Consider the following 26132-nt stretch of genomic DNA (forward strand, 5'->3'; position numbering starts at 1 on the left):
TCGCAACATTTATATTTTTATTATTTATGTTGGAAGAACATCACCAATCCTTGCAGGACACTGATTACATTGCCAAAAAAACATTTAATGCATTTAACTGGCAAAGCATGCAAAGTCACTGGCTGTGCCATCAACCACACCTCCAATCCAAGAGTTTAGTTGTACATTATAAATCTACATATTTCCCGAATTATTCAGTAAATCAGTAGTTTCTTCATAAGTTTTACATAGCCTTGAAGATCATGGACACTTCTTGGGCAAGTGACCAGCTAATAAAGGGTAAACAAACCCGGCATTCAAAATAACTGGTCACTGAAAAATAAGTCAAGAAGTGATGAGTCGGAGGGACGTCGCCACAGCTTGAAATTGGCAACAGCAAGAGAAAAAACACTTTTTTAAAAGAGAAAACCCTGTAAACAGTTGTAATAAAGCAGCTCCCCTGTTAATCCTGAAGAGAGAATGCACAAGCCGGATAAGAATCTTTTGTGTTTCCCTATGCATGGCACATAAAGACCTCGGTGCCACAGCTGGAGAAATGCCACTGCAAGCCAATGGGATCTCCAGCTTTATATCTGATTTAAGATTAAAATCAGACCCATCCCCTGTGTTTTCCATTAATAGCAGAGTGCACTTCCATCTCATCCTTTTCAGTGGGCACTTGCCTTTGAGTGATTACTTCTCTCTTATTGAAGGGGGGGGAAGAGAGAGTTCTTAGTTTCTGAAATTAGCCTTGTAATAATAAGACATGCCAATATGTAGCGATATCGTGGTTGAAGGCACTTGGTCTTTGGCCCCCTGGCCACAGACCACAGTAGGGTAACATCAGTTATCAGCAGGCACGATATTGACTCATTACATACAGGGAGGAAAAATAAGTTTACTTTGTCTCTGACTAAAGGAATCTCTTCCAGAATAAAAGCCTCCATAAAAAGTAGTGGTTTTTTTTTTAATCCCAGCAAGACCTTGCCCATTCCAATTCATTCCAGAAGGTTGCAGTCTCTTAAATGGTTATGTAAGTACTCATTACATATAATAAATATTAATACAGATTAAGATTTTGGGTGGCCTCTTGTAACTTTCAGTCTTGTTCATTGTGGAAGAATTAGATAGCTAGAGCAGGTGTGTTTGTGCTCAGAGCTTTGCGTTACATGCTCCCGTTGCTTTCTAACCATCTCATTCCATTTATAATATTTTTTAAACTTAAAATTTTTTAATGGAGGTTTGTACAATCGTTAGCTGTAAGGTGAGTTTCAGTAAAGCTTTCCCCTCATTATTTAGTTGCAGGGTGGAATTTGAATTTAAAACAACTGAGAGCAGGTTTGCATCAATTAAAAAGTGAGATGGGGCAAGGAAGTGCTCATAAAAGAGAGGTTTTCAATAATAGTAGGATGAACGTACTTCAAATTGGTCACACCCCTCTACCAAGGCACCTTGATTGGGAATGCTCTCGAGGCCCAACACCAGAAGAGCAGCAATGACCCTACTGGTTGGGTGGCTTTGTGATATGGACAAGTGTTCACGTGATAAAACAGACTACAAACTCAAGCTATTCCTTGGTTCAGCACCCCCACGGCTGGGCTTGCAGAACTACCGTTATCTCACTGCAGGAATAGCATCGGTGGGGGCAGACAATGCACCACCTTCTCTAATGGCAGTAGGTCTATGGTTTCACATGCTGCCCTAGGAAAGATATTGGCGGTTTTATATTCTTTTCTTATTGTGTCATATTTTTTAAATTGCACATTTATAAATATATAATTCCTTCCTTTCTAAAGGTTCAATCAAACCAACACAGACGTGACTATATTCCACGAAAGAGGGAAATTATAAATCACCATGGGTATAAATAACATTAAGGCAAGAAGAAACCAGGTTCTGCTGAAGAAGCGCTGTCGGATTCCTATGGAAAAGGCGGTTGTTGGGGGCAATGAACAGACATAGTCTATACATCCTAGAGTAGACTCCTGTGCTTTCTTCACTACCTCCCTTATTTTAGAGGAACCACAAGCTTGGTAGGAGTAGATAACATACAGCAAGGGAGAAGTGTCATGCTGCAGCCTTTTTTTCTTCAATTCCAACATACATCACCACCTATGCAGTCTGGAGACATTTTTGGAAACTTGATTAGAAGGGCTCATTAAGTTACTTATGCAGCATCTCCTTAGACTAAAATAAAGGCAGCATAGAAAGCAGTGCATGATATTTCAGTTTGAAAGTAACCAAGGTCAACATGGTTCCCATCTTTTTCCCATTTGAAAGAGAAGGGGCAGAATGAAGAGGACAGGTTCTGCAAACAACATCAAGGTCTATATCATCCCTCCCCACTACAGAATATGTAAGTGCATAAAGTCAAGGCCAGCAGAGCCTGCACAATTAAAAAAAAATCAATTAAAATGCATGTGTTTAGTAGAAGCAACACAAGAAAGCCAAAGAGGCTCAACTTGAAGAGCCTGAAGCTCTGAGATGGAGACCCACCAGCAATCCATCACTTTATGCTTAAAACACACAAAAAAGGCCAGAGGAGGGGAAGTGAGTCCAATTGTAGCAATGGTGTTTCACAGTTGGTGCAGAAAGTGCAGGAAAAGGGAAGACCCAGGTGTTAGAAGGATGGGGAAGGGAACATTCCTAGCTGTGGAAAGCACACCAAGACCAGTCCCCTAGCAAGGTTATGTTAGGAAAACATTTCTAGAAAAGCAGCACAATACATCCTAACAGTACTGGATTTCCTCCGATTTACGGCATTTATCCCCCCACCCCAAAGTTCAATGGCACTAATGACACCACTTTGGGAGGCATAGCATGGCCCAAAAGAGATATTCCCAACCCCTCAAAAGCCTGAGCCAGCAGAAAGATCCAAGTGGCCTCAGACCTACTCAGCCAGGAGAATACTCCCCCTAGTGGATGAAGAGTGAAGGATGGGGTGAAGAATGTGCTTTCTATGTTCTTTCCACTGTAAATTCAATAAAAAGATGTCGCTCCAGTATCCCTTCAAGGGAAGAAAGGTGCACTTTGCACATTGTGGGAAGGATCTCTGTCAGTTCTAGCTTGGAATAAGGCAATGCTTCCTTTCACCTTGTAGTCTGATAGCTGGAGATTACCACTCCATAACTTCTCTGCAGAGAGATGTGTGCCATGAGCCCATCTCCTGCTGCCCAGTTTTTGGAGAGCTGGGAGCTTCTTGTGCACATGGGACAGCTCCTAAAGCTTAGGAGCTGTGAAGCAGGTTCATTTCTTACAATTTTGATTTGGGAGTGGATTGGAGCAGGAGACGCGTGTCCAGTAGCGCCTTCTCCAAGTAATGTGCTAGGCGGGCTGCATTGGTTTCGGCACAGCTGTTGTACGCCGACATTGCAAAGTTGATGTGGTCATCCATGGGGTTATAGCAGACTCCATAGCCATCTGGAACCACTGGACCAAAGCACATCACACAATCTGTCTTTGCTGGGACCTGCGATGGGAAACAAAAACAAAAAGAGGCAGAAGATCACAAAAGCTGTTGGGGAGGGTAAATCGAATGGACTACTCCCAACTACCACCCCAGGTAAGTTCTCCAGGGCAGGAGCATGATATTCAGACCCATCTGTTCAGCTCCTAGTACACACTGTGGATGCTTTATAAATAAACCAATTGTTTCTGCTATTCTCCAGCACTGTGCTAGTGCTTCATATCACCCTCTGAAGAGACTTGCGGAGGAGCAGTTATCCACTGAAGTAGACTCATAAGGACAATAAGCCTCATGCAATACTGCTGCTGTTACATTGTGCAGGCAGGGCCTCCTCACTACCACAGGCACTTGGTATCTACCTGGCAATGCAGTGTCCAGCCTGGGGTGAAGAAGATAATCTGTTAGAATGGCTCTAGCAACTGTAAAGTCATAGTCTTCAGATTCACCTCACAACCTCTTTAAAGGTCCAACTCAGTTTGTTGTGGGGCTAGATTCCTATGGCACCTATGCAGAGCAGTTCCTAAAGGAAGGGGGTGGTGGAGGAATGTGGAGAAGAAAGGGAGAAAGAATGATTGCAGCACTCTCATGTTGGTCAGCCACTTCTTACCTGGCTGGTTGAGAGGTTGAAGTGCATGGCAACGGCATAGGCTGTATCCATGAACAGTTCCGGCATGCTCACTAGATCCTCAATGGCTTGAAGCTTCATGCCTAGCAGATGACGGTCTATTGCATTCCCCTTTATTGCCTGAAAGGAAGAGACTCTGGATAAGAGACCGGAGAGGCAGGGAAACAAAAATCAGCACTATCTTCGGTCTGAAACCAGATCTTAAAAATCCTCTTAAATTTAAAGTAGCAAGAAAAAAAAAACCTGTCTGTTAAGAGCAACATTTGACAAACAGATGGAACTAAGCAAACCTGTAACATCTCAGGATGGGATCCCTGTGATTTTAAACCCCCCCTGTGTAACCCTGGCATCTACAGACTCTGGTGATGGGAAGAATAGGAATTCTTCAGAGCATAGAAAATCAAGTCTGCAGCTTTCTCCTTTGCCCCCAGTCACCAGGGATACTGAAGGAACAGTGCAAAGAGGAAGAGTACAATCAGGGCTCCAAAGCATTAACTGGCATTAACAGGCTGGCTTATATGCCTAGCACCATAAATTGGAATTTTTCTTCCAGCAGCACCTGGCTTACCTCTGCACAGTCCAAGCCTTGGAGCTGTATGGGACACTCACCATATCTGTGTAAGCTCTGTGTGCCTGCGTAGCTCTCCTCAGCAGTTCCACCTTCTCCTGGTTCTAAGGAGAAGACATGGAATGGACGTTAAAAGTGTGCTGCCCAGTGATTGCAGTAGCTCGCCTGCAGGATGGCACTTCTGCCCCAGCAGGTGTCTGCTTCAAGCTATTGTTAACTTAGATCATATTGTCTGGCTGAGTTATTTCTCTTCCCTTCCAGCTCACGAGACTCTATCCTTAAGTGATTCCATAGGAACTACCAGTAGTGGCCCTTTATCCTAGAACTGTTGGAAGCGGAGATATCGGTGGGACAATTTAGATGACAGAAGGATAATTCTGCAACCAAAGGAGGCAAGTCTTTGCAAGGGGATCACTACAGAGGTTCTACAGCCCACAGCAAGCAGCTGAACTCTGACTCAGAACTCCATCCCCAGTGAACTGACTTTCATCACTTGCTAGGTTCTAGTCTCGATTCTTTGTCTTCTAAAAGAGAACCAGAGTCCCTATCTTTTTCATAGAAGGACTGAAATGAGTCCTGAATACTTAGAATCACAAGTCCTCTCTCTGAATCTGGACATGCTTGGAACCAATCGTGTCTCTGTCTCTCCAAGTTTGAGACACCCCAAACACTATACTGTGTAGTTGGGAGCTTGTTTCCTTATTTGTACAACTCCCCATCCAGAAAAACTGCTACAGTTAATTTAAAATTTTAGAAGTTAATGCATTCTACTAACTGTGTTCATCCCTATTAATTTAAACATATTCTAGCAAATCTACTCCCCAAAACAGTACACTTGTTTTCCTGTATATTATCCAAAGTTCATAGGTCAAAACCAAAATGAGGAAATGACCTTCTGAATGATACATGGAGAACCTTCAGGTCCAATAATCTAGTACTTAGGGCCTGACTGGTTAGACATTCAGACTAGTCACGTGATATAGGGTTAGAAACACTCACCTTGGATTTACAGAGCTGTAAAAAGAAAGCTGAATGAGACCCAAGATTTGTAATCATGTACTCCAGATTGTACCTTAAAACAACCTCAGATCAGATGCAGTTTTTGGCTGAGACCAGAGGATACAGATGCCACCCTTCTGGGGTGAGTTGAAAAGTACTTCTCCCTTTTCTTTGGGGTGATGTTAATTCACTTCATCTGTTGGAACTCTCACCTGCTTGCTAGGGTTGTCCATTGCCTGCACAAACTTCAGAGAGTCCACGGAGGCAGAGCGGATGGTGTCTGTCCGACCCAGGCGGAACATCCTCAGTGAGGCACTCTCATATGTAGCACAGACCTGGCCATACATCCTGAAAGATGGGGAGGAGAAGCAGGCACAGAGGAAGAATTGTCCTTGACAAAAAGGGGCTATGCAAATCTTATCCTTTGCAGGGAAATCGTGCAGGTGAATTTCTGGTCTGAAGTATGCAGATACAGCTGTTGTATTTCTCCCTTGCATCCTCCCCACCTCCCAGGGAAGAGTAAATTCCATGCAGGAAGGATGAGAAAGATCAGAAGAAATGGTAATTACGTGGACCAAGCTGCATCCCTAGCTGACTGACCCTCCTCTACTGGTATTTCATGCATTGCTCTTGGAGGGGCTACTCTTGCCCACAATCTTGTGACCACGAAGGGCCCTACACAGAGCAGAACCAGTGCTGTTCCATTGCATGGGGAAAAAGGCAGGATTTCAGATGTCTGCACATAGCTGTAGATCCATCAGCCATTGACCTCTAACCCTCCCACATGGAGGCATAGCGAAAGAGTGGGCTATTGCAATAGCTCACCACCCTGTAGCCCAGTGGTGTTTGCGGTTCTTTTTCCAAGCCCAGCTAGTTGCGTTTGGTGTTGACCTCTAGTCAGCAGTTTTGTGGAGCAGGGGAAGAATTCCCTGAGGCTCTTTAGAAGGGAGATATGGGGCCTGGAAAGCTAACTGCCCGCAGTCTGCTCCTTACCTATAATAAGCCAGCTGCAGGGCCATCTGAATAAACGCATCTGGACTTATCTTCTCCAACTTGGGGAAGTTTTTCCCAAAGTGGTGAAAGACCATCACCTTGATGTCCAGATCTTGCACCATTCTGCAGAGAGAGAAGGAGAAGAGAAATTCTTCAGGATGTTCCTCGCTAAGAGCTTTCATGCATCCCAGAGACATCAATCTGCTCGGACCAAATCTGCATGAGGACAAAGGGATCTGCCCCACCCGATCTTTTCACAATGAGCTCAACCTCAGTAACTTGATGCACCACGTGAAGCACTGTGCAGTTGGTTAGCTGCAAGGGATTTTCCCACTGCTGGAGATAGGATCCCACAATACTTGACCCAGTGGCTTGATCCAGTACAGCAGGTCAGGTTCCTGATCAGAGACATCCCTCTCTATAAATAGATTGGGATGAATAAGCAGTTAAGTCCCCTTTCAGTACAGCAGTCACCTGTCAGGAGGAAGCTCAGCAATGCCCTTTTCAGCCACATACAGTATAGTTTATGCCCGACAAGACACTGGGCAGGCTTCCCGAAGAGTGCACTGCCATTTTCTTTGCCACCCAGCTCTCCAACTAGGCACGTAGATTATTCTCTTGCTCACTCACTGAGCTCTCCCACCCGCTTTACTCACATGTTGAGGTTCTGCTTCGCCTTCTCTATGTCATTCTTGATTTCTGGGGTGATGTTAAACCGCAGCTTCTTGGGCATTGGCAGAGGAATCATGGGTGATCTCACCAGCTGTGGTTTCTTCCTGCACAGAGAAACAGCACTGAAACCATTTAGCCAGACCTCTCTCTCCAGCCCTTTGGCCTATAGGATTCTGGTGCCCAGTAGACAGACTCAGATCCCGCTGTAGTGAACATGGTGTAAATCCCTGACTATGACATTTTGAGTCTGTCATACACTGCAAAGCCCTCTGTCCCAAACTTCAGCCTTACGGACTTGACAGCTGCTCTCTCCACGTCTGCGTCTAGTGAAAAACTAGGAGAACAAACGCAGAAGTTTGGTTCATAGTGATTCCTTCACCAAGAGATTACAGGTCTAATGCCCTTCAAACCCTTTAAAAAAATGTCCTATGGATTCCATCAGGAGCAAACGTTCTGCCACCCGACAGCCATATTAAACGTAAGCCGTGGCTTCTCCGGAGAGTTCAAGCCGCAGCAAAGTTTACCATTCTCAGCAGGTGGCTAATCCCTGGTCATTGCTACAAGAGCTGCAGTACCTAACTTGAGACACTATTAAAGCGCCTCCAAAACAGATGCCTGGGGCGGGAGGGGGGAAAATGAGCTGGTGAAGGGGAGCTTTACTGTGGATGGACGGTCAGAGCCACGTCTGACTCAGAGACAAGTGAGCAAGCCTCACGTGTACTCCACGATGTGATCCAGAAGGGCAACGATGGGCGGGCCCTCCGAGGGAGCGTGCTCATACACCAGGCCACAGGAGCCGTCCTCAGCAACGATAAACTGCCAGGGAAACCAAAAAGGCAGTGAAGAGAGGCCTCCTCTACAGTGCCAGCACCAGCCCAAGAGGGGTCTCAACATCTCATTACTATGTGCTGGAGAAGACCTCAGCCCCATCAGCGCATGGTAACCCGCAAAGTCATCACCCAGCTCCCAGAAGGAAGAAACTCCACAACCAAGGCTAGGAGGATTTGGTATCATCATTATATTCAATAAGGCAGATGGAAGATGGTCCCACTGACAGAATATGCATCAGAGAGGCCAGTGTACCCTGCAGTATGGTACAGCTTCAAAGGGTTTGATTTCCTTGGAGTCCCATGTAACACCCCCCCACCAGTTCCGTGCAAACTTTGGTTAATCGCAAAGCTAGAAGAACTTGGCATTGCCCTGTAAACAAGTAATGCCAAGCAGAAGCTGAATAACCCAAAATGTCAGGATTATAAGAAGAGTCCTGTCAGAGCATGGGCTACATCCCCCGGAAAGGCCCGGAGATAGCCTCCTAATGGAGGATGCGGTCCTTGAATGGTACCATTATACAGCTGAAGGGAGATGGGGATTGAAGAGATGTTGTGGGATGGTGGCAGATGCCTGAAAGAAGCAGGTTAGCTTCTGGCAAACAAACACGGAGAGCAACAATCCCATGGGAAATACAAGAAACAGACCTTGTTAGTCTTGGTCAGCCTCCAAACAGACAAGTCATTGTACACTGCAAGCAGACAGTTAATTCAGGAGTAATACAAAGAATAGCTTGGCTGCATTGAGCGAGTGCTGCCACAAACCTAGGAAACAATGAGAGCTCGGTGGACCTAGCAGGAGAGTGAGAACTTGTTTGATTGCGGGAGAGAATCCCCAACATTCTCCACCATATGCTGTTGGCATCAACCCCTTGCTCTTCTCACTTCCCATGCCCCTTTTGATCTGGGAAAGTCTCCTACTGAATGATTCAGGGGACGTTCCAGTTTCAGGAAGTTTGTCTCCCCCAGACCCGTGCCTCTAGTTTCTCGAGAACACCAGCACCCACCTGAAGGGTTTTGTCAAACCATCGGTTCCCACTGTTCCAGCGACTGCCTCCACCATGCAGCATCTGAGCTGCCACCCGGCTCTTGTAGATGTCGTCAGACACCCGAGGAATGGGTGAATCCAGGCAGACGGTGAAAATGCTCTTCTCGATTGAACGCACTGACTCCTTGTTGGTTTTGTCTGAGAAGGGGGGGGGGGGGAGTGGAAGATGATGGAAGTGGGTTGAAAAACATCATTTAATTGGAGGGAGGATAAAAGTCAGGAGAGCAGGTTGATGGTACTCGGTGCCCTGACTCCCTTTGTCAGGAAGCATCTCTTGATCATGCTGCAGTGGGATTCGAGTGTTGAAGCTATGGGCTGCATGGCTGTTACAGATTGGAAGCTGTGAGAGCCTCATAGGGATGCTCCTTCTAACTTGTAACAGCCCACTGGTTTTTTTTAGCTGGGTTATTGTATTTCATCCATTTTGGGGGTGAAATAGTCCAAAATTTCAGCTCTGTCCTGGAGCAAACCTTGAATACTTAGAGGACAGGGTGTTTAAACAGAAAGAACAATGCTTTGCAATGGGTTTAATCTGGACACAACCCAGCTGGATAAATACTCCCACACTCAGACTGTTAGCCCAGTTATCTGGTCAGTGTCTGCTTGCAGAGGGCTCGTAAAGGAGGGAGAAGCCCAGGGCGCACAGCACTGCATGGAGGGCAGCAGTTTCCAGCATGGTGAGCCACATGGGCGGGGCAGGACAGACCTTTGATGAGGTGGTTGTAGGCCTTGGCCCAGCTGTTTCGGTGGTTGGTGGTGAGGATCCCAATTGGCTCCTTGTTTGTTTGGAGGGAGGTGTTCCAGATCTTCTCCAGCTGGATGAAGATCTGATCGGTGGTGAGGGGGCTTCCATCGCTGCTGTAAACATCCAGCTCAAAGAACTGGGAACGAGGGAGAGACGAAGGATTTATAGCAGCCAGTCACACAGACTGACAACAGCCTAATCCAGGAGGCAAGAGCAATGCTGAGGGCTCAGATAAGGGGCTGATGATTGGTAGGTGGAGAGGAAGGATGGCCCAGTAATTAGGCCATAGCCTGGGAGCTGGGAGACCCAGGTTCAATTCCCTGTTATGCCACCAGCTTCCTGAGAGACCTGGGGCAAATGACAACCTATTGGTGCCTCAGTTTCCCATCCATAAAATGGGGTAATAGCACTTCCCTAGCTCTCAGAGATGTTGTGAGGACAAATATGTTAAAGATGATCAGGTTCTTGGATACTGCAGTAATGAGGGCCAGATAATTAAGACAGACAGAGGAAAACACTCTTCTCGTAACACCTTCCAGGTTCTACAATTTCTGAGACTTGACCATGACTAGGGCCCTACCAAATTCACAGCCATGAAAAATGTGTCACGGATCATGAAATCTGGTCTCCGCCCATGAAATCTGGTCAGTACAGGGCAAAAGCAACAGACCAGATTTCACAGAGGAGACCAGCATTCCCAAATTGGGGGTGCTGAATCAAAAGGGAGTTGCAGGGGGTCACAAGGTTATTTTAGGGGGGTTGTGGTAGAAGCCACCCTTACTTCTGCGCTGCCTTCAGAGCTGGGCAGCCAGAGAGCGGCGGCTGTTGGCTGGGCACCCAGCTCTGAAGGCAGCAGCACAGAAGTAAGGGTAGCAGTACCGCAAACCCCCCCTCTACAATAACCTTGCGACCCCCCGCCCCACACAATCCTTTTTGGGTCAAGACTCCTAAAATTACAACACCGTGAAGTTTCAGATTTAAATACCTGAACTCATTAAATTTACGATTTTTAAAATCCGATGACCATGAAATTGACCAACATGGACCATGAATTTGGTAGGGCCCTAGCCATGATAGTTGGGTCCATTATCCCCCCCACCCCCCAAACCAGCAATTTCTAGCTCCAAACCGAGAGCAGGAGACTGAACTTTCAGGGACTGGAATTAGGAGGGAGAGAGATGTGGGAATGGAGCACTCACATACAGCTCACCTACACTGCAGTCCTCGCCATGAGGCTCAATCCTGCTCCCAGTTAATGGCAAACCTGCAAGTGACTTCAGGGGGAGTGGGACTGGTTCCCTGGGGAGGTGAACCTTGTACTCAGAGCCTTTTTGCTTATTTCTCTTCCTTGGCAAATCCAAAAGAATAACCCGGCCTTCCTAAGACTTCCACTAAGCCGAGGCACTGCTGTACCTGGAAGTTGTGAACCACAGTGATGTGCGAGGGCGGCTTTTTTCCTTTGGCGTAGTTCACAACGGAGTCGTGCTTCTGGCCTGGGATGCGACAGGACGAGAGGATCTGGTAGTACTGGTTCATGCAAAGAGGTTTCCCACCCAGGTATTCCACTGGCAGGGTCTCACTGGAAACGTGCACAGAAGAGAGGGAGCAGGGCGGGAGAGGGAAGAAAACAGCCATCAGAATGCCTGCCTTCCAGCAATCCACACCTGGCATGCTCTACCCATATCCACCGCCCTCTCACGGCTGCTCCAGTGAGACACTAAGGGCCAGTCTACACTAGAATCACTACAGGGGTGCAGCTGTACTGATGGCGCTGCACCACTAGCGCTGCTAGTGCAGACGCTCCATGCCCATGGGAAAGAGCTCTCCCATTTGCATAATTACTCCGCCTCCCGGGTGGCGGTAGCTCTGCCAGCAGGAGAGCTTGTCCCATGGACATAGCACTGTCCACACTGGCGCAACTTACATCGCTCAAGGGGATGGCTTTTAAGTTATACTGAAATAAATGCTAGTGTGTACAAGCCCTAAAAGATGTGGATATTAGAAGTCTCCTCCACTGGGGGCTGATCATCCCCACCAACTCTCCGAGCAGAGGCTACCTAGCATGTACCTTAGCTGGCTTTTGTTTTATGTAGGGGCAAGGTCCTTTTCGCCACATCTGCTAGCATGGGAAGAAACAGACCCATGGACCTACCCTGCAGCCCATTGTACTTTGCAACATCAGGTCAACAGGAGTTGAGGCCTGTTATACTGAAAGATGCATGGAATTTAGACCTATTGTTTCAAGGGGATTAGCAGCGGGTTACAGGACACAGGTTCAAATCCAGGCCTCTGTCTGGAGTGACCATTAGTTGTCGCCATCTGATTCTTTGTGTGGTGGGTCTCAGTTCATAGACTCCCAAGGCCAGAAGGGACCATTGTGATCATCTAGTCTGTCCTGCTGTATAACACAAGCCAGAGAATGTCCCTGAAATAATTCTAGAGCAGATCTTTTAGAAAAACATTGAATATTCATTTAAAAATGGTCAGAGATGGAGAATCCACCACAACTCTTGGTAAATTGCTCCAATGGTCAGTTACTCTCACCATTAGAAACTGACACCTTATTTCTAGACTGAATTTGTCTAGCTTCCAGCCCTTGAATCATGTTATACCTTTCTCTGTTAGACTGAAGAGCCCATTATTAAATATTTGTTCTCCAGTCAGGTACTTATCTACGGTAATCAAGTCATCCCTTAACCTTCTCTTTGTTAAGCTAAATAGATTGAGCTCCTTGAGTCTATCACTATAAGGTAGATTTTCTAACTCTTTAATCTTATGGCTCTTCTCTGAACCCTTTCCCACTGGACACAGGATTCCAGCAGCGGTTGAACCAGTGCCAAATACAGAGATAAAATAATCTCTCTGCTCCTACCCAAGATGCCCGTGTATGCATCCAAGGATCACATTAGCCCCTTTGGCCACAATGTTACAATGAGAGCTCATGTTTAGCTGATTATCCACCACAACCCCAAAATCTTTTTCAGAATCAGGGTTTCCCAGGATAGAGCCCCATCTCCTGTAAGTATGGCCTACATTCTTTGTTCCTGTACACATTCACATTTAGCTGTATTCAAACACATACTGTTTGCTTGCACCCTGTTTACCAAGTGATCCAGATTGCTCTGAATCAGTGATCTGTCCTCTTTATTATTCACCACTCCCCCAATTTTTGTGTCATCTACAAATGTTATCAGTGATGATTTTATATTTTTTTTCTTTCAGGTCAATGATAAAAATACCTAAATAGCACAGGGCCGAGAACAAATCCCTGTGGGACCCCACTAGAAACACATCCACTCGATGATTCCCCTTGGGTACGTCTATCCAGGGCTAAAAGACCGGCAGGACAGCCAGGGCTGTTCCATGTCAGCTGACTCAGGCTTGCAGGCACACTGCTTTTAACACATGCTAACCTGGTTGGGTTAAAGTCAGGGCTCCCCCTGGGCTTTAAAGTGACCAGTTTAGCATGTGTTAAAAGCGGTGTGCTTGGTCTGCACTAGGCTTCTCCAATGTGTTAACTAACCTGCTAATATCACACCTGCAAGCCTAGTTCAGACAAGGCCTTTGTTGGCAGCCGCATCTTAGGCTAGGTCTATACTACCCGCCTGAATCGGCGGGTAGAAATCGACCTCTCGGGGATCGATTTATCGCATCCCGTCGGGACGCGACAATCGATCCCTGAATCGGCGCTCTTACTCCACCAGCGGAGGTGGTAGTAAGCGCCGCCAACAGAAAGCCGCAGAAGTCGATTTTGCCGCCGTCCTCACAACGGGGTAAGTCGGCTGCGATACGTCGAATTCAGCTACGCTATTCACGTAGCTGAATTTGCGTATCTTAAATCGACTCCCCCCTGTAGTGTAGATGTACCCTTAGAGACCAAGGACTGGGGCGTGGGGGACTGGACTCCACTCTCACCCAGTGGTTCTCAACCTGCGGGCCGCTTGCGGCCCAATCAGCACACAGCTGCAGCCCATATGACATCCGCAGGGCCATGCAGTGTTAGAATATATTTTGTGTGGATGCAGGGACGGCTCCAGCCTTTTTGCCACACTAAGCGGTGAGGTGGGGGCGGACGGGAGAGGAGAGAGATAAAGGGTACGTCTACACTTACCTCCGGGTCCGGCGGCAGGCAATCGATGTTCTGGGATCGATTTATCGCGTCTGGTCTAGACGCGATAAATCGATCCCGGAAGTGCTCGCCGTCGACGCCGGTACTCCAGCTCGGCGAGAGGAGTACGCGGCATCGACGGGGGAGCCTGCCTGCCACGTCTGGACCCGCTGTAAGTTCAGACTAAGGTACTTCGAATTCAGCTACGTTATTAACATAGCTGAATTTGCGTACCTTAGTCCGAAGTGAGGGGTTAGTGTGGACCAGGCCAAAGCCGTGATCAGCGGCACTTCAGCAGCAGCTCAGCCGCGCCGCTTCATTCTTCGGCGGCAAGAAGGGAGGGAGTGAGGGACCCGCCGCCGAATTGCCGCCAAAGACCCGGACGTGCCGCCCCAAGCACCTGCTTTCTTTGCTGGTGCCTGGAGCCGCCCCTGTGTGGTTGCAGCCCACACAACACATAGATAGACAGCAGCATATGTAGCCCACAATGGTAAAAAGGTTGAGAACCATAGAGAATGCCCCTGCAGGTGGGGAGTTGAAACACATTGGAAGCTTGTGTGTTCTTACTGCCTGAGCTGGACCAGTTCTGTGGATAAATTAAGGCTGTGAGTCTGCAGGGCTTCAGTCAGGCTAAATTCCCTGCAAGTACACACATAAGAGCCTCTCAGAAAACACAATGTGAAGGGAAAAGTTTTTGTGGCACTGCAACTTTGAACTCTAAACATCATTACATGAGACCCAAGAAGCAGAACAGACCAGGCTTATTTCCCTAGCCAGGTGGAGTAAGAGGCAGAAGTAAATAAAGAGCATAAAAAGGGAAAGTCAGTTTGCTTTTCTACAGTCCTGTCAGTGCCAGTGACCCTGGCTGTTGTCAGATACACTTATTAGAGGCGCTATTCTTTAGATATATGGATTTTTATCTTGACAGTTTCCCTTTGAGAGAGAGAGAGAGAAACTTTTGACCTGGGCATCCCTAACTAAATGCCTCTAACAGAAGAGGAGCTCTGTGTAAGCTCGGAAGCTTGTCTCTCTCACCAACAGAAGTTGGTCCAATAAAAGATCTGACCTCACCCACCTTGTCTTTCTAATATATGGCAACCACCACAGCTACAACAACACTGCATCTAACTCACTTGTCAATCATGGTCTTGAAATCCAGGATGCCCTCGATCAGCTTGGCAGCAAACCTGGAAAAAACCAAACATAACGACCAGAGAGATACAAATCAGAACATTTGGGACTTCTGAAATCTTGACCCCTAGAAAGAACAGTGTTTTGGATTTCACCCCCTCTGCTGAGAGAATGCCGGGCTTTGGGGACAGCAGAGCACAGCGAGTTCCTAATACCTTGAGCCCGGGCTAACTATGGCTGTGTTTTGGGTTAGCTGGGTAGCGCCAATGAAACACTTTTTTTGTTCACTGACCCAACTCAGGGTTTTTTTAGTATTTGTGTGGCTGTACCACCGAGAGGCTCCAACAAAGATTGGGGCTCCCTTCCGCTGGACACTGGGCACACACAACAAGAGAAGGACCGTGCCCTGAAGAGTTAAAGTAGACAAGACAGACAAGGGTGTGTGAGGGGAACAGAGGCACAGAGCAGGACATCACACTAAGGTCTCCTGTTGTTGCACAACTTGCACTAGTACCCGAGCTCCAAGGACAGTAACAAAGGCTCGGCTAGCCTAGAAGGGGCTCAGGCAGGTTTAACCACCATGTCATCTTGGAGCTGCTCTGCAGCTGAATTTTGAAAAAATGGAAACTGAAAGAAACATTTCCACAAAAGATCCAATGGAGAAAGCTTTTAAAAACAACCCTCCTTCTCCCCCCCCCCCCCCACAACCCCCCCCCACTGTGTATTCCCTTGTAGTGTCTGAAAACACACTTTGCTGCATTTTGCATTGTCTGCGCCTGAGAAAGTGAAACTGACTAGAACCAAAAGTAAAGCCAACTATCCTTTCATTTTCAAAGCAGAGAAGAACACAGAGAGTAAAGGGCATGACAGCAAGGTAGCTGTTTTGTTTTCTTTTTAAAGTGCAGCACTGCAATGCCCAAGCATTCAAAAATTATAAGTCAGGCCCCATCAAAAGTCAAGAGATAAAAGGAAGTTGGATTCTGTGTATTTGCCTTCTGGTTTCTGAGCTGTTTTCAAGTAAAATACAGTACCAAGTATCAGGAGAGTTGGCAATACTGATTTTAATAAATATCAGTCACTAATATAAGGAAAAAGCAACAGAGGGTCCTGTGGCATCTTTAAGACTAACAGAAGTATTGGGAGCATAAGCTTTCGTGGGTAAGAACCTCACTTCTTCACTTGCATCTGAAGAAGTGAGGTTCTTACCCACGAAAGCTTATGCTCCCAATACTTCTGTTAGTCTTAAAGGTGCCATAGGACCCTCTGTTGCTTTTTACAGATTCAGACTAACACGGCTACCCCTCTGATAATATAAGGAAAGGTTTTTAAAATAGGATTTTTAGCCCTTACACTGTCTCTTTAAGACATCCTTCCCCCTCAGTGGGCTGGGACAGATCTGGCCAAGTGAGTATACAAGACCTTGCATCAGACAGGGAGGGAGGATTCTTTCACTCTTATTTCTAGCTCTCTCACACACTTCTCTGGTTGGCTGATATTTTTAACCCAGCCAGAAGACAGACTGATGACAGGAGCAGGTGATGATGGGTAAAGGTGGAAAAGGGAACCCTGTATAAAGGTCAATGCTACGGCTTTGCATCCACAGAGCCTGGACTTCCCACAGCCGAACCCAAATCTAAGACAAAGCGTCACATGCATGAAAACAAAGAGCTAAAAACAGGGACTAAAATCAGCAGCAGGCTCCAAAGAGGGTGAGAGAATCAATTCCATGTGTGTGGGAATGACTTCAAAACACAGCATCTGCAACATGAATTAGCAGAAGGGAAACACACAAACTGACAGTGTTCAGTTGCATACAGGGCTTGAGTAAGGGGAAGAAACACACTGGAGACAGACAGCAGCTGTGGATTTGACTTGTGCAACTGATGACAGACTCGTGGGAAGCCCTCTGCAAATGCACAGAGTCTGAATGAATCTGCAGACACACACAGCATTAGCTGAGTAACCTAATTCATGCAGTCGTCTGACTCTTCCCCCAAGCCTGCAGAATCTAAAGTCAAATTTAGGGTCTCCTAAAGTATCTTAGGTACTTTGTATGGCTCCTGTCACCCTAGTATCGGAGTGCCTCACAATCTGTATTTATCCTCCTACTCCTCCCCCCCCGCCAGGGAAGTGCAATTATCCCCATTTCACAGGTGGGGAACTGAGACACAGAGACTTAAGTAATTTGCCCAAGGTCACAAAGGAAGTTAATGGCAGAGCAGGGAATTTAATCTAGGTCTTCTAAGTCCCAGCCTCCTCCTCTAACCACTGGATCATCTTTCCTCTTCCATCTTTCCCTTTTGAGGGAATCCTGCTGGGAGAAGCCCTCAGCCTCCCTATAGCCAGCACTCTTACCTTGTTCCCTATAATACTTCCTGCTGGGAGAGGCTGCAACTGAAGTAGCTGTGAGCCTCCCCATGGGTAGCAGTCATGTAGGCTGGGTGAGACTTGCTAGTACTCACCTCCTCCCACCAATCCAACCCAACTCCCCAGCAGTCCAACTAATCACATCTGAAACTTTGGGGAAGAAAAACCAAAATGGCCTTTACCTGAGCTGGCCTTGCTGATCCAGAAAATCCTGTTTAGGTAAAACCACACCGGGGCTGGAGTGAACCACAACCGGCAGGCGGTATTCAAGGTAAGCCGTCTTCAGCCACCAGTCAGAGAGCTGGGACAGAAACAGGAAGCATGCGAGAATGGGGGCTCTGGATTGCAAAGAGCAGGATGCCCACTTGGCAAGCATGAGTGGTCCATACCCCACAAAACGGCTGGAAGACCATCCTGCAACACCCCATATCCCACAATCCTTTGCAAGTGGAGAAGATTGTGAGATTTGGGTCATGGGATGGTTTTTCAGGCATTTTACAGACTAGGTAGAGCAGGGGGCTTGTGGGATTGGGTAGGCTGGGGTTGGTGCTCCGGGGATCGGAGCAGTGGACTTTCCCAACCTTCTGGGGGCAACTATCATTTTAAAGGACTAAGACTTTAGCTGTAGCAGCCAGTGACTTCCCATTCAGCTGCACGTGCCTCAGCTCAGCATAGGGCTTGGACAGCGCTGTACACACAGCGGAGAGAGAGACGGGCAGCAATGCGTGGCGCACTAGGTCTCAGCACAGACGTGTGTGGGGGAGCCTAGATTACCAGTCAGAAAAGCACAGGTGCCAGTGGCTGGGAACCACTGGCTTGGAAACCAGGACAGTGATGGCCTTTACAGGACTTGGCTCAGATCCTGCCTCCATCCTCTCCTCCACTGACCAGGACTCATGGAAGTAGCACCCACATACCCAGTTCTCAGTTTTCCTGGCTCTCCTCTCCAGACCCTTCTGCAGCCTTTCCCCAACGCCGCCTGGTTTCCGGAACTCATCCACCAGCCCCTTGGTGTGGGTCCATTCCTCCTCGCTGATGATGGGCTGCAGAGCCAACAGGTAGCGATCCAGGGTCTGCTGAAGGGGCGGCACCGGCAGATGCGGCAGTCCCTCCTGGTGGGCTAAGTATCTGCCTGGGAGCTTCCCCAAGGCCACCGGCTTCAGCCAGCCAGATGGCTTTGCCTGCAAACCACAGAGCACACATCCAGACAATCTTCCTTGCAGCGCAAGAGGAATCAGCAGCTCAGATACATTGAGTTCCCTGTCCCTGACAACACATGGAAGCCTCAACATCAGGAGCAGAGCGCTCAAAGCCCAAACACCAGACATTTATCGACAGGTTACCAAAGTGAGAGGATCATGAAACATCCAGAACAGCAGCAGAGATACGGCCTCCCACAGGGATGTCGATTATCAGCCGGCTAAAGGAATTGCCACTGGGATAACAACACATTTGCCCTTCTCTAGTATCTTCCCTCTGAAGATCTCCTAGCACTTTACAAACATTAATGGGACTATGTCTCAGACTATCCCCTACAACTATACAGTAGGTAAGGAATGTACACAGGGACTGTTTCACCCACTAATGAAATGCAGCCATCTCTGAGGTAGGACATAGCTGCGGGCAATGCTACACAACAGTTTAGGATAGGAAGTGAAGAGGAATCCTATAGCCAACTGAAACTGCTGGAGGAATTTAGCCAAGTTGGAACTGGATCAGGGTTACCAACCCCCACCCAGGAAATGAAAGTGCAAAATCATTAAAAAATCATAACTGGAAGCCCAACTGTGGAGCTGGACATTCTGGTGACAAAAGGAGCTTGGCTATGGGATCACCAAGCCTCTCGGGTCATCAGCAACCCCAGTTGCTCAGGTCAGAAGAGGTAGGTCCAAAAATGATTCCCATCCAGCCCTGCTCAGCGGGAGACTGGAAGGTGCAAAGTGGAGGGAGGGAGAGGGGGAGGGGGGGGGAAATACAGGGAGAAGTTTTTCCAAGAAGGGGGAAATTGTGGGTGACTCAGAGAGGCTCATGGGGGACAGGCTAGGATAGTTTTGGCAATAAAAGCTTCCATGGGGAATACGTGCTGTGACAGTTTCTTTGGGCAGAGAAAAAGAACATGAAGAGAGCAAAGAGCAATACCAGACTTTGAACAGGAGAAGTGCACTCGCCATCCCTTCCTCAAAACTTTGATAACATCTTCCTGTTGGGGCAGGAATTTAACAGGGTTCTGTTAACGAGGATTTAAATCCTGTTTTCCGTGCCCTCTTCCCCCACTTTCCCTCCTGTTTCATTCCCTCCCAGTGGTTTAAAATTCCTTGCTAGGGACTTCTGACTATGGATTGGAGGGAAACAATACCGGCTAGAACATGCCCTTTGGACTAAGAAGCAATTGAGGGAGGGTTTTCATAGAATCATAGAATACCAGGGTTGGAAGGGACCTCAGGAGGTCATCTAGTCCAACCCCCTGCTCAAAGCAGACCCAATCCCCAGACAGATTTTTGCCCCAGATCCCAAAATGGCCCCCTCAAGGATTGAACTCACAACTCTGGGTTTAGCAGGCCAATGCTCAAACCACTGAGCTATCCCTACCCCAGGGTCAAGTGCAGAGAAGCACAAAGGGTCCAATTCTGCAAGGTGCCAATCACCTCCTGCATGGTGCTCACTCCCTCAAAGAAAGCGCTTGGCTCCTTGCAGGATCTGGCAGCCCGGAGAGATCAAGATCTCTGGGAAGGTTAAAAGAAAAAACTAATCCCTGAAGCCGGAAGAAAGAGTGCAGGGTTGAAGAGGAAGGAAGGGGTTAACCTGCAGAGTCGAATGATAATGTACCATACTTTACCTTCTCTGACTGCTGCTGCTTCCTCTCCATGGGTGGAATGAGGAAAACTCTGTACAACTCTCACTCCCTCTGCCTCAGACTTCCTCTCTAATCTTACCCTGTTCTATGGTATACACAGGGAGTCACACACTTAGCAACCTTTGTCATCTGACTGCACTATTCTGTTGAGAAAACAAAAGACCAGATATTGCAATGCGAGCAGTTGTGTGGGAGGGGCAGCAAACCACCTCCCATGTGCTGGCAAGACACTTTTCCAATATTTCCCTTGACCTCAGTGACAGCAGGCGCTTGAAATCGCTTCCTTACTCCACCCCCTGCAACTGGGTCGTTTTCCTGTTTATTTCAGGGCTGGGGTAGGGGGCCCAGCTGAGAGTTCTGGAGAGAGACGAGCCCTGGTCTATGCACAGGTCGTGTGGGTAGCAGGCAGCTGCGGGAGCTTCCTCCAACAAGCTGATCAGGAGGGAGCGTCTGTTCTGATGAAAGGGGAATCCAATCTCCATGGTCTATTCAGGGCTTTTCCCTCTCCGCACACACTGCCAACGGGGGTTGCCACTGCAATGGCAGTGTTCCTGATGTGAACGGTTGTCCGCCAGGAGCTAGATCAGGGGTGGGCAAATTTTTTGGCCTGAGAGCCACATCGGGGTATGGAAATTGTATGGCGGGCCATGAATGCTCACGAAATTGGGAGTAGGTGTGCAGAAGGGGGTGAGGGCTCTGGCTGGGGGTACGGGCCCTGGGGTGGGGCCAGAAAATAGTAGTTCAGGGTGCGGGAGGGGGCTCCGGGTTTGGATGCGGGCTCAGGGGTGGGGCTGGGGATGAGGGGTTTGGGGTGCTGGAAGGAGCTCCTGGCTGGGACTGTGGGATTTGGAAGGTGGGAAGGGGATCGGGGCTGGGGCAGGGGTATGGGTGTGAGGGCTCCAGCTGGGGATGCAGGCTCTGGGGTGGGGCCGGTGATGAGGGGTTTGGGGTGCAGGAGGATGCTCTGGACTGGGACTAATGGGTTCGGAGGACTGTGGCAGGGGATTGGGATGCGGGGGGGGGGGGGGCAGAGGGGAGGCTCAGGGGTGAAGGCTATGGGCGGCACTTACCGCAAGCAGATCCCGGAAGCATGTCCCCCCTCCGGCTGCGAGGTGCAGCCAGGCGGCTCTGTGCGCTGCCCCATCCGTAGGCGCCACCCCTGCAGCTCCCCTTGGCCAGGAACTGCGGCCAATGAGAGCTGCAGGGGCAGTGCCTGCAGATGGGGCAGCGTGCAGAGCCACCTGGCCATGTCTGCGCATACTACATAGGAGACGGAGAGGGGTCATGCCAGATGCTTCTTGGGAGCCGTGCGGAGCGGGGCAAGCCCCGACCCCACTCCCTGGCTGGAGTGCAGGACCAAGGCAAGGCCCAGACCTCACTCCCTGGGCTGGCGTTGAACCAACAGCCTACTGAGGCCGTATCCTATAACCAGTGTCCAGAGTCACATGCACACTAATTTAGCATTATAGCATTGTAAATCATGAGTTCTGGGCTGTTGGCAACTTTGTTTGTCATTAGAAAACATCTCACAACAATAACGTTACATGGGCATTCCAGACATAAAGAAAAATAATAAGATGAATATCAGCCTCTTCCAGTCTTAACAGCATGTGTTTAACTTAATGTAATTACACCTCTACCCCAATATAACGCGACCCGATATAACACGAATTCGGATATAACGCGGTAAAGCAGTGCTCCGGGGAGGCGGGGCTGCGCACTCCGGCGGATCAAAGCAAGTTCAATATAACGCGGTTTCATCTATAACGCGGTAAGATTTTTTGGCTGCCGAGGACAGCATTATATCGGGGTAGAGGTGTAATAAATGAGCAGTCCTACAAACAAGCAAACTTTTATGCAACAATATTCCAGTAAGAAACACCATGAAAGAGCTATTTTTGTTTGTTTGTTTGGGGGTTTTATTAAAAAGAAAAAAAAGTCATGGATGGATCGCAGTGAAAAGGTGAAAAAGAAAAATAAATAATTAAAATATCACACCCACACAAACTCAAAATCTGAGCATCACATCTGGATATTACCCCAACCAGCCCTTACTTGTTCATTTTAGTGCCAGTATCTACCAGGCACGTACTGAGATCCCAGTGAACAAATCAGGAACATAGGAGCAGTCAGTAGACCGCTGACTCTCCTTTCCACACAAGGAAGGGAGGCAATCCACAGATACCAGGTGACCCTCCATCAATGCATATATCTACAGGGAATTCATGGACCGCCCTATGGCTCCGTCTCATGTGTGTTCTGTGCCAAACCTTGTTCTAGCTTTGCTACATAAGTTACTTCTCTCCCAAGGCCAGACTCATGACACGGCCCTATTACATGTTAATTGGTTTACTTTAAAGTAGGGGGTTGTATTAGTTTGGTTCCATCCCCACAAACCAAACCAACCTGTTAATCAGAGTCCTTGTGTAGGCTTTGCCATGTAGACTGGCCTTTCATGTCCTATTCAGGATTTCACTTAGCAACACTTGTGGGTTTGGAGTCACAAGGAAGGTCTAAGTAATGTCTGATTCACTTGTTACCATCACATCCACCCAGCCACATGCAAAGTGTCAGATGATATGGATATTTTTAAAGAAAAATTAAAAATCACAGAGCCCATGAGTCCTGGGACAGGCAGCACAGCTGTGATGTGGAGAAAAGGGGATTCTTGCAGCAGGTGAACAAAAAAATAATCCGCAATTCTCCTGAGCTCTGTCAACTATGGCTCAAACCATGCTAGTTTCAACAGTGATCCTGACAGCAAGGTTATAATATAATTTCCCCCTTCCTGGTGTGGAAAGAGATTTATTAAAGGCACCCCACTGCTAAAGGTACCCACTTCCTTCGAGCCTTGACTACATTAGGAAATGGAACTGATGCTGAGAATGATTTTCAACCACAGTTCCCCTTCATCTGATATTGAAAATGGTCTAAGTGTTGGCATAAAACTGACAAAAGCCATTTCATGGCCGCTTCAGGGAGCATGACCAGGATCTGATAGAAGCACATGTCTTTTGCATGGTTTAGTAAACACTAGTATGATACAGTTGTAACTGAGGGAAGCCTATGAGAATCCTGCTAGCAGCAGCTATAACCCAAACAGAACCATGTAGTCCTTTGCACTGGAATGTTCAGCAATGTCATGAGTAGAAGTCAATTTGCAGCACTTCTCCCCTACGTCGCACCTGGAGAACTTTAAGCAAACTTTGGCTGAATGATGCAGCTACTATAGGCATGAGTTCAAGATTCCAAAATGAAAGGAAAGAGTCCAGTTAAAGTACATAGTGGAGCAAATGCAGAAGATTTCACTGACATATTCCTCCTGGAATATGTGAATATTTTCTTAATCAGTTAAAAAAAAAAAAAAACACACACACACACTGGCAGGTACATATCAGCCCTGCTATCAGTTTCCAAGAAAACCAAGAGGGCGGTGCCCAGGTGAAAGGATGAATGAATCAGTAACCTAGCTCTTGGCAAAAGCTTGAGTTGATAAAGGCACATAATCAAGTTCTGCAAACTGACAAAGGTTGCTCCCAGCCCAGGGGAAGACCTAGGAGATGTTTTGCTGGCAACAGACACCAGGGGAAAAAAACATTATAAAATCAAAATTCTCAAGCGGAACAATATTCGCAGCCTTTCACGGACTGTGTCAAACTCAAAGAGTGATCCTAGCAACTGGCCAAGAGCATCCCATCCCCTTAGTGAAATTACTATGCATCGAATGGAAATCCCTGTCCTTTAGCTGAGAGTTATGCCTAGCAGTAATCCTCCCCCCACACCCTCTAATTTTTAATGATCTTTCTTGCAAAACATTTTTACATCCTACAAGAAAATTACACTACAGCTGCATTGGTACAAGCCAGATCTTCTCCCCCCTCATCCTCCCTCACCCGTCCCATAAAGTCAGCGCCGGACATTTATCTCACTGCCCCCTCAAATCTCCCTGAGCAAAAAAACTTTCAGGTTTCTCCCAACTCTGCCAGTTTCTCAGAGACTCTAGAAGCCCTGGTCTCATCCTCACAAGACCATATCAGACACCACTAGATAAGGCCATGGGTCACTGTCCCAAGGTTGTTCAAAGCAGGGAAAGCTCCCCCCACCCCCGCCCCCCTTCCTCCTTGCTATGAACATTAAACCAGCCTGCAAAGCAGGGATCAAGCTCTTACTTACCATGCTCCTTGCTATGAAGGCCAGCATAGCCCCGTGCATGCACCACCCTGGCTACCAGCCACTGTCCTGAGTGAGCAAAGTCCTGTAAACACAGCAGCGCCGGCCTTGATCTTGCAAGACACAGGGACAGTCAGCTACAGTGTAACTTCAGCAGCAGCAGCCCAGATACAGCGTAACAAGCACACACGGCCTTCCCTGGCTCAGCAGCCGTTAAGGGAGGGCACAGCAGAGCAGCCATCTTTGTGAGGGGCACATCCCTCCTCTGCAAGAGCCAATAAGCAGAGGCGCTACCATCTTTGTGAGGGGCAAGGTCCTCCTCCGCATAGCTCTCTGATGACAGCAGATCCCTTGCCTGAACTAGTGCAGGCATCTCCCCCCTCTTTCTCTCTCAGGGGTTGAGGTAGGGAGAAGAGATCAGCAGAGGGAATGGCTCTGACAGCTGGGACTTGTGCTTGCAGAGAGGAGTGTCCATTCCAAGGAATGTGTACATGTCCCCCTCTGGGCTGACTCCCAGAGGTTATGACAGCCCCTGCTGATGAGCCTTGAGGCTTTCATTCAGTCTACGACAGCTCATGCTTTTAACTCCTCAGTGTGTTGGCCAAGGTGGTGCAGCCGTGACACATGGTCACTTTACTCCAGTCCATCCAAACTGCTGTAGGTAAAATTACCTGCTTGTCTTGCCACTCTGACCGCACAGCTAGGCTTGGCAGGATTCCATTTCTATGTTTTTTTATAATTTTATTGGATACCTCTGTTTATTTTTAAGCATGTCTTTAGATGTCTATCAAACTTCTTACAGTTGTGGGAAATTAAAGAGGGATTTAGACAACTATTTAATTAGACACTGAAATGTAAAAAGGTCAAGCTTTACAAACGTTTAAACCCAAACTGTGAACATCATGTCAAAATGCACAAAGTAAATATCCCTAAATCAACAAATCGCACGTGTTTTTACTATTCATTTGCTAGTCCATTTGTAACAAGCCTAATTCAAAAGTAAATGGATTTTAATCTAAGTTCTCAAACTCTGTTTTTCTTACTTTGCATATCTGTAAATTTCAGTTATTGATGGGAATCTTTTCTCCTTGGTTTGTGTGTGCAGTGAAATAAATGTTTGCTGACATCTACAAATAAACATTTAATCCTTCTAAGCCTACATATAACCTTTCCCCTCCCAAGGTATTAAAATCCCTTCCCTGACTTTCTCCTGCAGTAAACTCATGTTCTTCTTCTTCACCTTTGCAATTCTGCACAATGCTACCTCTTAACTGTTATTTCTGCTCTCTGTTCCTTCCTATTCCCCCTCCACCAGGCAGTGCTAACCCATTGGGGGCCCTAAATATGCATATTTTGGGGCTCCCACACAAAACACATACTAATAATTAATAGGGGGTCCCCTTGAGCTGATTGCCCCCCTAGGCAATTGCTTAGTCTGCTTACGCTTAGTGCCGGATTTGCCCCTAGGTTTGCTGACTATGCTCCATCCAGCATTATCCCACGTTTATCTATGCATTTTTTTTCTCTATGCCACCACTTATGCTTGGGCCAGTCTCTTTCTCATTTCAGAGTGGTAGCCG

At 47.6% G+C, this 26132-nt stretch overlaps 1 protein-coding gene across 9 annotated transcripts; it reads right to left on the reverse strand.

Moving 5' to 3' along the window:
- CRAT (carnitine O-acetyltransferase) lies at positions 1–24819 on the reverse strand. Of its 9 annotated transcripts, XM_042854238.2 has the most exons (17): positions 24556–24806; positions 20365–20525; positions 18446–18709; positions 17711–17829; positions 15164–15217; positions 11336–11501; positions 9884–10058; positions 9137–9315; positions 8018–8118; positions 7287–7406; positions 6631–6753; positions 5850–5985; positions 5638–5652; positions 4680–4742; positions 4053–4190; positions 3237–3448; positions 1–2100 (listed from the first exon to the last, which is right to left on the reverse strand). In XM_042854238.2, the coding sequence occupies exons 2-17, from the start codon at positions 20392–20394 to the stop codon at positions 2085–2087; spliced, it is 1911 nt and encodes a 636-aa protein (XP_042710172.2). In that variant the 5' UTR covers positions 20395–20525; positions 24556–24806; the 3' UTR covers positions 1–2084. The 9 variants fall into 9 exon arrangements, 6 of the variants coding, with proteins under 6 accessions (XP_042710172.2, XP_023961862.2, XP_065428405.1 ...); XR_010593625.1 differs by lacking the exon at positions 20365–20525 and having other exon boundaries at positions 3805–4190; positions 24556–24819; XM_024106094.3 differs by lacking the exon at positions 20365–20525 and having other exon boundaries at positions 24556–24819.
- Positions 24820–26132: the final 1313 nt, after the last annotated feature.

This window comes from Chrysemys picta, chromosome 18 (genome assembly GCF_011386835.1).
Source record: "Chrysemys picta bellii isolate R12L10 chromosome 18, ASM1138683v2, whole genome shotgun sequence".
Classification (NCBI taxonomy): domain Eukaryota; kingdom Metazoa; phylum Chordata; order Testudines; family Emydidae; genus Chrysemys; species Chrysemys picta.